We start from the raw sequence: 13,443 nt of genomic DNA, 5'->3' as shown, positions 1-13,443 counted from the left end.
ATGAAGAAGCCACCAAATTCCCAGTGGAATCAATGATGCATTCTTTGAGTCATGAGGAATGTTCACCAAGCGGCAATATGCCTAGCATGAGCAAGCATTAAACAGATTTCAGAACAAAATTTGGGAGTAAATCAGTATGAACATTGCAGACTACTATGTGATTTAGAAGGGTGCTCATAAGTTCATGTTTCAAGTTTAATCTTCTTTAGGACCTGCACCTCCAATAGCTCTTTTTGACGTAAGCCCAAGGTCAAGGCAGAGCAGTTTTGAAGTGTTCTCCTCTGAACACTGGCATTCCCCACTCAGTGTGCAACCCTAGAATTGTCGGGGCTTGTTGTCCTTGGGAAAAACGATTCCTAGGTTTGACTATGGATGGATAGGCACTGAGGGGCACTAATGCCCAGTTGGTACAGATGACTGCTTATTCTCATGTAACAACTCTTGTTTCAACACTTAATTTATCTGCCTTTCAGGTGTTGCTAGCCCATGTCTCGACAACCAGAATGTTTTAGCTTCCTTCAATCTCAGCACAGCGATGGAAAACTCAGCCTCTAGTACTGGTAGCAGTCCACCCAATAGTCTCTTCTCTTCCAAATGTGAAATACATACTGATTCTGAGAAAAAAAACATGAGTAGTGCTGGCAAAGAACACGTGGAAAATGTTCTGGAAGAATACTCGCAGGAAAGTAGGGATGTGCAGAACAGGCTGAATGAAGTGAGTGGCAAATTTGGGGCAGCTTTTTAAGTATAGATGAACTTTTATTGTTTTTGTCATTGCTGAGTTTTTGCCAGTGCTATTTTGGGTAGCCTCTTGGCTGCTGTAGATTGTACTTGGCCATCATGATTCCCACATGTCATTTGACAGACAAAAATAGGCAATGGGTAATAATGTTGCTGGCACGATCCCTGTAACAGTGTTCCATGCATAGTCAGTCTACCGCAGCATAGTGTGACTAGCTGATTAACTGAGAAATATTAAAAAAAAAAAAAAAAACCAAAAAAAACCAATAGAACTTAAAAAAACCCCTGCAAACCTCTTAATTCCCATACCCATGCTTCTCTCAGCCTCTTTTTTTTCAAGTTACGTGTTCAGTATTCCGGTTGGTTTAGGATGGCTAGTTGTTTTTTTTTTTTCCCTTTAGACCACTGAGCTACATGAACAACAGAAAATCAATTTAAGAATCATTGCTGATTTGCAGACCAAACTGATGGAAGTGCAGTTGGAAAGAGATGTGCTTCAGGATACCAGGTATGAAGGGCTAGACAGATGTATTACATCTGTGTAGGCAGAGTGTATATGTGGGCTTTGAGAGGCACACCAGATCTCCTAAGTGAGAAACTCGCCCTCAGGAATGAAGACAATGACAATATGGCACCTTGGTTTAGAAAATGGCTTATTTTGTAATTGTAAACAGCAGCAGTTAATCAAGATGGGTATTAAACCTATCAGTCAGGATAAAAACCTGTGATGTAAATCCCGTTTTTTAAATTATTTCTTTGGTTTCTAAATTCAGACAAAAGGAATCCCAGAGCCAAGAGAATATAAAAATACAGCTAAAACATACTATTCAAGAGCTGGAAGCTGCCAACCAACTGCAGGAGGAGATGCTGAGGGAGGCTGACAGCCAAACTGAGCATTTGAAAAAGATGGTACACAGCCATGAGGAAGTACTTCTGGAGCTACGTGGCATCCTAATGGACTACAAAGACAGCACAGGCAAGAAACTATATGAGCACGAGAGTATCACTAGCCTACACATCCACAACTTGAGCACAGCATTTGCTGACGTCCTGCAAGTTTTAGACTCAGAGGTGTCATACCTCAAAGAAAAGGTTGTCCTGGTACGTGAAGAAAGTGCTACTTTTCCTTCAAACAATCTGTGTTCTTTTTTTTTAGAAAATATTTTTGAAAATAACATGAGCTCCAATCTAAACTGGCCTAAGGAAAAGGTTATGGCATAAGGAGGTACAAATGCTGCTTTGCAGTTAAGATGGCAGATTGCTGGTATGCCAGCCTTTTATGCCGTCCCCAACTTGAGATTGGTTTTATTGCTGGAATTTCATCTGTATCGTGCACATTTTCACAGTTGAAGGTGGAAGCAAAAGGAAGGGAATTACACATGGAAAACTACCATTTATACATTCTTTTCTTTAGTGGTTAGCATTGTGATCTGTTTACAATAGGTGGAAGAAGAACTTCAGTCATTGAAAATAGATTCACAGACCCAAAAACAACTTCTGCTTCAGCAACATCAAAATAGGTATCTGGTTTCCATTTATTTATTCATAAAATACAAATTGATGTTTTTTCACATTCCACAGCGAATTCTTTTCTGATGATGGATATTGGGGGGAAGTGTCTGGAGGGCAGCAAGCGATGTTTTTGAGCACTTAATTGTTCATTCCAGGTGTTTATTTGCGCTTGATTTCCTGCTTCTTTTTCCTTCCATGCTGTCAATTTCCTGTTTTATTCACTGCCTCAAAAAAATACTATTTTTCGAAGCATCTGTACATCTTACTTTTCTAAGTGTGATTGGTCGCTTAGGTGGACATCTAGAATTTGTTGGGAGACTAGTTCCACCATTAAAAGAGAAGAGTGAAAGTTATCACTTTAATGGTTACATCAGCTTTTTCTTACTAATTTCACTAAGAGCTTTGTCCTCCCTTCTTCAAGAAGTCCTAATTTCCCCAGCTATCCACCTGAATTATACAGTAACCTGTTCAAAAAAAAAAAAGGGTCAATAACGCAATACATAATATTTCATTCACAGTAGAACATCAAAATGATTACATTTCTGACTATTGGAAAATATCATTACTTTTTCAGTGGAGAAGTTATTATTTGATGAGACTGAAATTATAACCAGTGTTTTCTTTTTGAAATGGGATCAAGCAGCTAATAAGTGAGCATGAACAGGAGGTGGCAGCACTAACTAAAAAAGCTAACAGGGCACGCAGCTATGAAAATAGTATGCGAAGCCAGGTGGAGATCATTCAGTATGCTTTTTGATTGCAGTGTAGAAAATGTTAAGAGTAACCTTAATTTGAGAGAAAGCTTATGCTGCTAGTATACTCTCTGCCCTATGCTTTTGATTTCTTAGTGTCTTTGTTTAAAGAGTTAAGTAGTCCTTGCATAAATTATGGAATGAACAAGAAAAAGGGGAAAAAATAAAAAAACCCATTAAATCATGCTATATAGAGGAGCGGCAGACTAGCCATGCATTAGGCAGACTCTGAGCATCGGGACACTCAGGCTGGATCTCTTCTCAGACTTCTGTGGTTCAGAAGAAGAGTAAGGCCAGCAAAGTCAGTGGAAGTTCAAACTGGCTGAAGCTGTCAGCTCTGTTCACACCACTAGCTTCTGGAACAATGGATTTCTGTTATCTGAGTTGTAAACAGTTTCTGCAGAGTACATGACTCGAGTTAAGGGATGGAAGAGAATGTAAGCTAAAAGCTGTGGCTGAGTGTACTTTTAGGTGGCTGCATTGCACCAGACCTTTGCCTTCTAAATGTTCTGCAGGTTCAAATACAAAATTCATTTCCAGCAGCATATTGGTTAAGTCACGCAGAAGAATGGGTAAACAGTTGGGTTGTTTGCATACATGTACAAATAATAATGAACAGTAATTTTAAAGAAAGGGTATTTTTCATTTGGGATAAATAGCTATGTTGGTACTGTTGACTTTGGTAACAATTGAGGGAGAGTAAAAAGACCCTAATTCTCACCACCCATTTGATGACTCGGAAATCAGTGCGCAGTGTATCAATTAAAAAATGAGGACATGCCATGCAGTGTTGCAAACTTAAGATGAGATTTAAATATCTGTATGCATTAATATGTGACAAGCTTCAGTTGAGACTGAAGAGCTGATAGCAAAATGCTTTTCAGTTCTGCTTGTAGAATAGTTGGGGTGCGTTTGAAAGCAGACTTAGCTTTCTTAACCCATTTATTCTCAGGCAAGTTCTATCAGGAGTAAAAAGCATCAAGATTTCAATTTATGTAATTTTATGTAAGGTAGATATCAGAGAGGAAATCTAACCAGTAAGAAGGTGTAATTTTTATGTGATCCCGCTATAAAAGATAATTATACTTGAAAGCAGTAAGTTTCAGTGGTCATACTAATCGCAGTGAAATCAAATACATACGTTTCATGCTTTCGTGGTTCTTACAGTTTCTGATTTCTCCACCTAAAACTTTCTAGAGAACAACCAAGTTCAGTGCATGCATGTCAAGTCAGTCACCTGGAATCTACGGTTTCTCATCTACGTTCTGAATTACGAGAGGCTAAGAGAATGTATGAAGACAAGGTGTGTATGGATCTGTGTGTTAGTGTTAGTGCCAATGAAACTGGATATGTGGATATATGAGGTGTTCTGGATAAGGGAAGGGTTTTCATAAGGGATTGCTTCGGAAAAAGGAGAAAAAAGAAGAAAAGGAAAAAGAAAACCTATTGTTTCATAGGTTGGCCTGTTGGTGGGGAGGGAGTTATATTGGTTTTGGATTTTTGGCAGGCTGAGCTTTGACACATTCTTTGGTGGTGGCTGCTTGAGGGTCCACAGTTTGGCGGGGTGGGGGGCAGTTATCCACTGGTGGACGTTGTGTTCTTTTTTAAAGGAGCTATGTCTCCTTTAAATTTCTCGTAATTTGCTTCATAGGGGTTGGTAGGTGTCTGTAGAGGGAAATTAAGGGGGAACTTGGATTCATTTCACAGGCCACCAGCTATGACCCAGCTTGGTTGACTTTTCACCTCTCACCTTTTCACCTTATTTTCCACTGTGTGGACAATAAGATAAATTACATTATCCTTAATATCCTTTGTATTACTTTTAAGAACAAGTTATCTTTCTCTACCACAAAATAGCTTTGCAAAACTTACTGAAGACAAAATAGTTTTGCCAGATGTATTGAGAATATACCATTAATGATGCCTTCTGGAAATACGTGAAATGATTCTGCACTGTAAACATCGCTTGCACATGCACAACAAGAACATTGTTTCACTATACCACCAGAGAATTTATCAGCAAAAACAGGGCAGTAAAAATAGCTTCTTATTTAAGTCGTACTACCCAGAAAAATTCTTCGGTAACTTTTATTTTGATAAGTGCAAGGGTGGGAGAACATAAAGACTACAGCAGTGCTTAAGAAGCATTCAGGTGCTCAGAGATGCCCCATTGGGAGTTAAGAAACTTTAACATTCATTGAAATCAAAAGGCTTTTTATCAGCCGGATATAATACAGGCAAACAAGACAGGCTGGCCAGCATCTGTATGTTCAAACCATTTCTTCAGTCTTGGCAAACTTTTTTAACCATGCTTCTCCCCGAAGACCAACTCTTTTCCAGGTAGTACAGCAGGGAATTACTGCAGACAAATGGAGAGAACTTCTTGCAGTCCCAGCACAGAACCTCTGCCACATCATTAACTGCAGCATTTTATATCCTGTTTCTATATCACATCTGCTGCATCTTTCACTTATTTCACTGCTTTGGATTCCTATTTTACAAACAATTTTATTATCTTTAAATTCTTTCGTAGTTTTGGAAAATTATCGAAAACAGTTGCACTCTGCTCCCTTTAAGAATTAGCAGAGATGACCCATGCAGAAATGCTTGATGGATCCAAATCCAGCTTAGATTACAAGTCATGAGGTTTTAGGCATCCTTCTCCTACATACTATTGGAAGGGGAAAGTTCAGGTCACGGGAGTGCTGTGAAGTTTGGCAGAGCTGATAGTCTCCTGATCCAAAAAGGTCTGAGAATGGAATAGCAGGGATGTGCAGGTCAAGCCTGTGGAGCCGTGCTGTATGTGTACTTGCACTATAAATCACAGCAGGAAGGACATTTCTGTAGTTCCATTTTTATCAGTTCCATGGATTCACATGTATCAAAACTCACACTAGTCAGTTCCAAAAGGAACTTCTCACAGCATACTAACTGAACTATGGAGAATTTGTCAATTAATCTCCATTACTGTATTTCATCCTTAAGGAAGAGTATAAGATACAGTATGCTTTTCCTGTAGATCACTTTACCCGAATTCTTTTGATTTAAAACGTGCAGTGCACAGCATAAGATCATATCACATACGTAGCTGTAACTAGTGTATATCCTTAGGTGTGTTCCCTTTCGTAATGTTTCTGTCATGACAGATGTAAAATTGGGAACTGGGAATCCATTTAAGGCTGTTTTTCACAGTCTACCAACTCCAGAAAATGTTGCGTTTATATATCTATAAAAGAACATGCCTCTTGGTCCAATAGAATTTGCTTTTGGATAGGAAGTGTAATACACAGAATTGCTAAGGTAGACTTCAGTGAGAGACAAGTTAATAGCTGGAGATCATTTGATCTCAGTCTGTTACATGGAGTCATTCCTGGGAAGGTGTGAGAGAGAATCTAAATAAAACTTTTACTACTGTATGTCTCTCTTTTACAACAAGCATTTCTCCACAGCTTCTCTTATAGGAAAACCCCTTAGCAACGAAGATTTTCAAGGCAGTAGGTAAAAACTGAGGCTAGTGTAACTTGTTGATAATCGATAGTTTCAACAGTCAGAAAATCTGGTGCTTAACTTAGTGGATATAAATGTAAATACCTAAGTGTTCTGTTTGGATATGCCTGTGTTGATATCTTTACTAAAAAGCATTATAGATGGGTCCGTCATCTCATACAGTGCCAGAAGTTGCATCCTTTCAGAGAAAGTGACTACTGTTAGGAGCATAACATGTTTGCCTATAGATTTCCTTATGTATTCATAGTGAAAGAATGTACCTCCCTGCCTTAGCTACGTAAAACCTGCTGTTAGGCCTAGGTGCGTCTCAAGAACTTCACTGTATCATTAAATGCAAAGTGAATATGGCTAAATATACACTTGGGACCAAATTCTCCTTAAATTAACTTAATTGTACAGGAAAGGCCCTGTGTGAGGACAGCTCTTTTTGTCACTGTCTGTGAAAGCCCTATTGAAAATGTTGTAGACAATCACTGAGCTCCGTAGAGGGTGTATTTCAGGCTTAGATTTTCTGTGGAAATAGGGCGTAGTTGTGTAAGGAGGGCTGCAGGGAGAAGTAATCTAGGATTTGCTGAGATTTCTCCTTCTGATGAAGGGCTCCACAAGATGAGAGAAATCCTTTTCAAAAAGGACCTCAGGCAATTACAGGAAGACAAGGCCCTGATAATGTTCTTCTCCTGCTTAGGCATTGGAGCTCTACTGATTTTATGCAATTTTGGGGAAGAAAAACTTCATAAGAAGATCTTCAGAACTTTCCTTGACAGCACACTCTCATATCAACCTGATGTTCCCAGCCCCCATTTAGTGAAGGAAGTGAGGTTTTGGGACTAGCCCTGCATAAATGGTCCATTACTAATAGAAAAGAATTATGTCCTCATTATAATCCGATGAATGAAAGAGGAGGTGAGGGACAGAAGAGGAAGGGGAGAGATTATTGCTTTTGTCACAAGTTGAAGAAACATTTTTAAGGAAGTAGCAAGGAAGTGCCCAGATTTTTATGTTAGCCAAAGGAGAGATTGCAGATCATAAAGTGTTTATTAGAAGAGCACTGTAAGAGATTTTGTGTATTTTCTCATTGAATGAGAAAATACAATTCCGTATAAATTGCGTTTTACTTGTACTTGCATTATATTGGCTTTTCTACTAGTAGTACTGCAAATGAAGCAAGGAGCTTGAACTTTTTTTTGAAAGTGGCTTTTCTCCCATTCCAGTCAATTTTTACGGTGTAGGTAAGGAATTTTGGAAGAGCTGTGGATCAGGGTGGGAGCCAATTCATTCTCAGAAATCTCAGTTAACTCTGCAGTGAAATTGAGCTTAATCACTAAAAGACGACAATAAAATACGAATACACCTAGAGAATAACTGCTGAGCCAAAGATGACATTTGGACTTTTTTCGAGTAGAACCTAGAAGAAAACTGGAAGAAATCTAATGTACTATTTAAAATATAATACTTTAAGATGATTCTTACTGAATGTTTGTCTCTTTTCTAGGTTGAAGATCTTGAGAAGCAGTTGCACCTAGCTCATTCCGAGATGGCAGAAGCTCAGACAGAACAGGATCAACGCAACCAAGAATCTGGAAATCTGAAGAACCAGATTCATCAATTGTTGGTAAAAACAAGTGATAATACTGAAAAAAATCTTGCTTTCTAAAAGCCTCTCCTTAGTGCTGGTGTTCAGATTTGCACATTGCTTGTTTCCAAACTGCAGCAGGCCTCTTACAATTAAGTTTGAGGATTATTTTTTACTAGAAATTTGAATTAGCTGTGAATAAAGTTTCCCAAAGGCCTTTGCCATTAGCAATGCAGGCCATTCAGAATTAAGATTAACTTTGTCATAAATTCAAAATCCTTGAATCCTATGCAAATCATATTAAAGGTGCTGAGCCACCTTCACTTTAACCTCACAGTTTACATCCCTCTGTTAAGGAACCTTGGTCCCTTAACACATATTTTGCAAGACATATGCAGGATTTTCCTAGCAGCACTAAACATTCCTTCGTAACTGATTGGGAATATTCACAGATTGAACAGTGTAAAACCCATTTACCACACAGGGCTGGTTTCATCACAGCTGCCTTTGTGTACTATAATTAACCTTGCTTTTCTTCTTACATAAGATTATTCCTTAATGACTGAATTTTGGGGTATTAGTTTGTGTGGTTTCGTTAGGTTTTTTTTCCCCAGTTAGTGTCACAGTGCTTCTGAAGGAGATGTTGAAATTATTTCTTTCCACATGGTGTTCTCTTATTCAAGAATATGTTAGTGTAAATCTTTTCCTGCAGATTGTACATAGCTATAAAGAAGACTGGAGTCAGAATAATCATTGCATAATTGAAGGTTAGGAATCTTATCTTAGGATTCCTTTTGTTTCTGTGTCTTCAGCTCATGTTTTCATTCTGCAGTTCTCTGAGCTTCCTACTTAGCTCTCTGCTTCAGCTTTAACAATAGCAAAAGTTATGCTTAGCAGAAATGCCTATTGATAATTAGTAGCTCTAAAATGTGTATGTCAGGTTTTTTAGTATTATTTACATTTTTAAATTATCATTTGTCATTTCAATTATGTACTGTTAGGATTATGTCTGATGTGGAAAAGATTTAAGCTCTGGAGAACATGTGACAAATTACTGCATGAAATGAAACGAGCAATGATCATTTCTTATTACCGGCTGTCCTGGTTTCAGCCAGGATAGAGCTGGTTTTCTTCACAGAAGCTAGTGTGAGACTGTGTTTTGGATTTGGGATGAGAAACTGTTGATAGTGTGCTGATGTTTTGGGTTGTTGCTGAGCAGTCTAGGACAGTCCAGCTTCTTGTGCTGGCCTGCCAGCGAGCAGGCTGGGGGTGCACGGGGAGCTGGGAGGGGACACAGCCGGGACAGCTGACCCAGACTGGCCAAAGAGATATTCCCTACCATACGACGTCATGCCCAGTACATAAACTGGAGTTGGCTGGGGGGCGGAAATCGCTGCTCGGGGACGGGCTGTCGATCACGGGGTGGTGAGCAATTGCTGTATTGGGCATCAGTTGTTCTTGTACATTCCTTTGTTGGTATTATCATTGTTGTTCCCTTCTTTCTTTCTGTCCTATTAAACCGTGTTTATCTCAAGCCACGAGTTTTGTTCCCAATTCTCTTCTCCGTCCCACTGCGGGAGGGGGAGTGAGCGAGCGGCTGCGTGGTGCTTAGTTGCCAGCTGGGGCTAAACCACGACACCGGCAAAGATGGGTATTTATCAAGAGCAGCCTTCCTTAGCATGTCATGTAGTGCTTCATTGTTTTTCATTTGATGTTGACACAGTATAATCTTCTTTTCATTTTATAGCTTATACTGATTTTGGGATAGATATAAATGACATGAAAGACGAGCATTGAGGTGTTAACAGGCTTCAAAATAATTATAGCAGCAATATATAAAGTTGAAAGTTACTGCTTTCTTGAAAGAAAACATGTAGGAGGTGTCAGACTAGCTTAGCCAATTTTCCTGTCTTCTGCTACATATAAATCCACGCAGAAGTCCCTATTCTCAGAGATGTGATTGTGTAATTGTTGCTAATGTTAAGAGAAAGAACAACAAAATTCTGAATGTGATTCACGGAGAGAGATGACTTTAATTTCTTGTAGACTGAAGTTCATAAAAAGGAGATAGAACTAAGTCTAGAAAAAGAGCAGAACAAGCGATTTTGGGATCGGAACACAGACAACAGCATCACCATTGACCATCTAAGGAGAGAACTGGACAACAAAAACATGCAATTGCAGCTCGTCGAAAACACAATGAAGGAAATGAGGACTGAATGCCACAGACAAACGGAGCACCAGGTTGGTGAGCAACTGCAGTTATCACAGTGTTGAGGATAGAAAGCGCACCAACTGGGGGCTCTACTTCGGCTGGAAAGGCTGTAACTGGTTACCATGCTTGGGAGGCCTCTGGAGCTCATGTGCCAAAATTTTCCTTCCAAAGATGCAGATATGTGACAATCAGAATTTGCATTATTTTCTATTAATCTGACCTGTCCAGCCTTCATTTCTCTTTACTGATGAAGAAGTGGAAGCATTATTTTTAATTTTGATTTTTGACATGCAAGCCTTAAGAGAAAAGGAATGTTCTGCTGATCGTGTGTTTCATTTTGACTGTAAACCTCCAAAACAACATTTTATACATTTTCAGTAAGTTTGATGCTGCCAGGGGTAACAAACGAAGGATTGAAGGTAGTATTTTTGTTAGTGAGCACTCTTCTAGGAAAAATCAGTAAATTAAAGGCCTTCATAATGCCTTACTTTATTTAGTGCTTACTGGAAACATAATGAAGTTTTTATGATGCTATCATACGATGAATGCAGTGCTATGTCAGAAAGAATTACTTCTGACAACGTAGGTTCCTAGACACTGACTCGTAGTACGTTCTCCTGTCTTCAAGACTTCAGCCCCTCGAAAACGAGCTGTAATTAGGTAACCTAGTTTGCATTATGAGTGAAGATAAAGTTTATTCCTTAATTTGCTACCAAACCACAGGCCTGTGCTACCTCACACATTGTTTTACATTTCCTTCAAAATCCTCTGACCAGAAAGTTCATTCTTCTCTTCTATTTTGTACTATTAGCAGCTCCTGAGTCACAGTACTTTGTGCTTTAAATGGTGCACATTGCTGCCTGCAGGAATGAAATCAGTAGTAAATTATTCATGTACATACTCCCCCCCCCCCCCCCCCCCCCCCCCCCCTTACAGTGCAGTCAGTCAAGTTTTAAGACATCAAGTTCTTTAGCCTCAGCTGCCCTAAATTTTATACTAACATTGCCGGTTTATTGATTTTTTTACATCAGTTTAACATTTGTCATTTTCTATAATGAAATAAAAGATATTCTAAGCAATACTTCGTTTATTAAAATGGAGAAAGAGGAAAACCAGAAGAATCACACAGTCACTGTAGATCAGACCATGCTGACCTAATTTTCCTGTAACACTCATGTGTTTAAGATGAACTATAGAAAACTAGAAATGTGACAGGAAATTCTAAAGGTAGAAATAAACAATTCTCTTGGTTGATCCTTGTATTGCTATTATTCAGATGGCTGCAGTTAAGGAAAAAAATGAAAGCATTGGAAGAATCTCCTCTTTGACTGTCCAACTGGAGTCAACTAAGAAAACACTCTGTGAAGTTAAAGAAGGTCTTAGAGCCAAACAGATCGATTTGGAGGCTGCTGAGAAAACCGTGTCGAATCTGACAGCCCGTCTACAGGCGAAGGAGGGAGCCCTTGAGGTTGCCGATAAGGAAATCAAGAAGCTGCATTCACAACTTGGCAGTACGGTGCAGGAACTCCAGCATCTAAAGAATGAAGAGGACCGTTTACACCATGTGCGGTCAGAGTGTGAAGCACTGAAAGTGCAGCTGGTAGAGAAGGAAAGGACTATTGAGATCTTCCAAAAGCAAATTGATAACATGACCCAGATTGTGGGCCAGCACAGTCGAACTACTGGAGCAATTGAAGTTGAGAAATCTCAGCTTATTAAAGAAGTAAATGACTGGAAACTCAAAGTAGAAGAACTTAAGGTGTGCAAATGATGCTGTATGTATGTCTCTAAGATGTTAAATGTTTTCTCGTTTTAAATGCTTACCTTCATGTGCTAATACTGTGGTTTTAAAGCAGGACAGACAATGCACCTTGAATCCTAACAGCACTAAAAGAGTTACTGAGCAGAGAAGAATAATATTATCACATTACCACCAGAAATGAGTAATTCACTGCAAAAAGCAGTTGCCAAAAGGCTTGAGAAAGCTGGAATGTAACATGCTGTCCTCGGTGATACATTGTCCACACCAGTAACAGAACCAGAAATACACAGTGTTACTGAGAAATAACAGACAGTGAGCACTCAGAATTCCCAGCTGAAGACACTGTTTATAACTGGTTATTTCTCAGGCAAGAATTAGAGGATATGGTAATCTTAGGCAGGTCAGCATCTTAAGAAAAAATGCATTCCAGATAGGGAATTTCATCCTCTTCTGTGGGAAGAGAGTTGAACATTCGGAGTGAATATGGAGGTACTGGTATAAGAGGATGGAAATCATTTTCATATCATACACCTGGTAAAGATAAACATGCTGTAAAGCCATCAGATCAGATTCTATTGCACTCTTTTTTATGGATTAGCAATTTTGACAAAAGTAATTTGTCTGCTTTACTCTCTTTCTTGCCCCAAACTGTGACAACTGAGATTTAAAGTAATGATGATGTCTGCACATCTTTTTGGTTATTTTATATAATTATGTATATTACACATAGTTACTATTGTTTTTTATGTAAGTAGATTACAAAGGATGAGAAAGAAGCCCGAATACATGAAACGGAGGCCAGACTGAGTGAACTGGAACTGCAGAAGGTTAAACTGGTTAACACATGCACTGAGAGGCTCCATGCACTTAATGATATGAAACTGGAAAAAGACCAGCTAATGAATGAACTCCAAGCCAGTCGGAGCAAGCTAGCTGGCCTTGCAGGTAGGGAGCCTCAACTCAGCTCAGCTCTGATAGCTGCTACATTGGGCTGATGTTAAAAATAAAAGAGCAGCTTGCTTGCTGAATCCAAATATGGCTGCTGGTACAGCAGAAGCTTCGCTGCCAGCACGTGATGGTCAGATTGCCTCAGACAGCTGTGTCATGATTTGGGATTCTGGCACAGTGTGATGGGAATACAATCTTTATGGCAGTCTGTCACTACCCTGAGCAAAAATACTTAAACCGCCTGACTCTGGAGACCAAGGAGGCAAATCTACTAAGTCACAGAATAAAAACTTGACCACTTTTTTCCTGAGGGTTATTTAAGAGCACTATAGTGGATGCCATTAACCATCTGTGCTCAAATTACAGCAAAACTTTGTTTCCGTTTTGTGTGGTTTTGCTACAATGATATTGAAAAGTTTTATGTTCTAACTCT

At 39.2% G+C, this 13,443-nt stretch overlaps 1 protein-coding gene across 1 annotated transcript in view; it reads left to right on the top strand.

Annotated features, from left to right (window-relative positions):
* Positions 1-535: 535 nt before the first annotated feature.
* The window catches only part of CCDC158 (coiled-coil domain containing 158), a gene marked incomplete at its 3' end in the record, with an annotated part of 17,290 nt that continues 4,382 nt past the window's right edge, over positions 536-13,443 (top strand). The window contains exons 1-10 of the mRNA XM_010285921.1: positions 536-715; positions 1,143-1,249; positions 1,515-1,842; positions 2,185-2,268; positions 2,894-2,997; positions 4,203-4,308; positions 8,005-8,124; positions 10,132-10,329; positions 11,577-12,059; positions 12,818-13,007. Coding sequence (XP_010284223.1) covers positions 536-715; positions 1,143-1,249; positions 1,515-1,842; positions 2,185-2,268; positions 2,894-2,997; positions 4,203-4,308; positions 8,005-8,124; positions 10,132-10,329; positions 11,577-12,059; positions 12,818-13,007 — 1,900 coding nt within the window. The remainder of the gene's footprint in view (positions 716-1,142; positions 1,250-1,514; positions 1,843-2,184; positions 2,269-2,893; positions 2,998-4,202; positions 4,309-8,004; positions 8,125-10,131; positions 10,330-11,576; positions 12,060-12,817; positions 13,008-13,443) is intronic.

This window comes from Phaethon lepturus, unplaced genomic scaffold (assembly GCF_000687285.1).
Source record: "Phaethon lepturus isolate BGI_N335 unplaced genomic scaffold, ASM68728v1 scaffold18224, whole genome shotgun sequence".
Lineage (NCBI taxonomy): Eukaryota > Metazoa > Chordata > Aves > Phaethontiformes > Phaethontidae > Phaethon > Phaethon lepturus.
The sequence above is the reverse complement of the archived record's forward strand: the minus strand, read 5'-3'. Positions and strand labels throughout refer to the sequence as shown.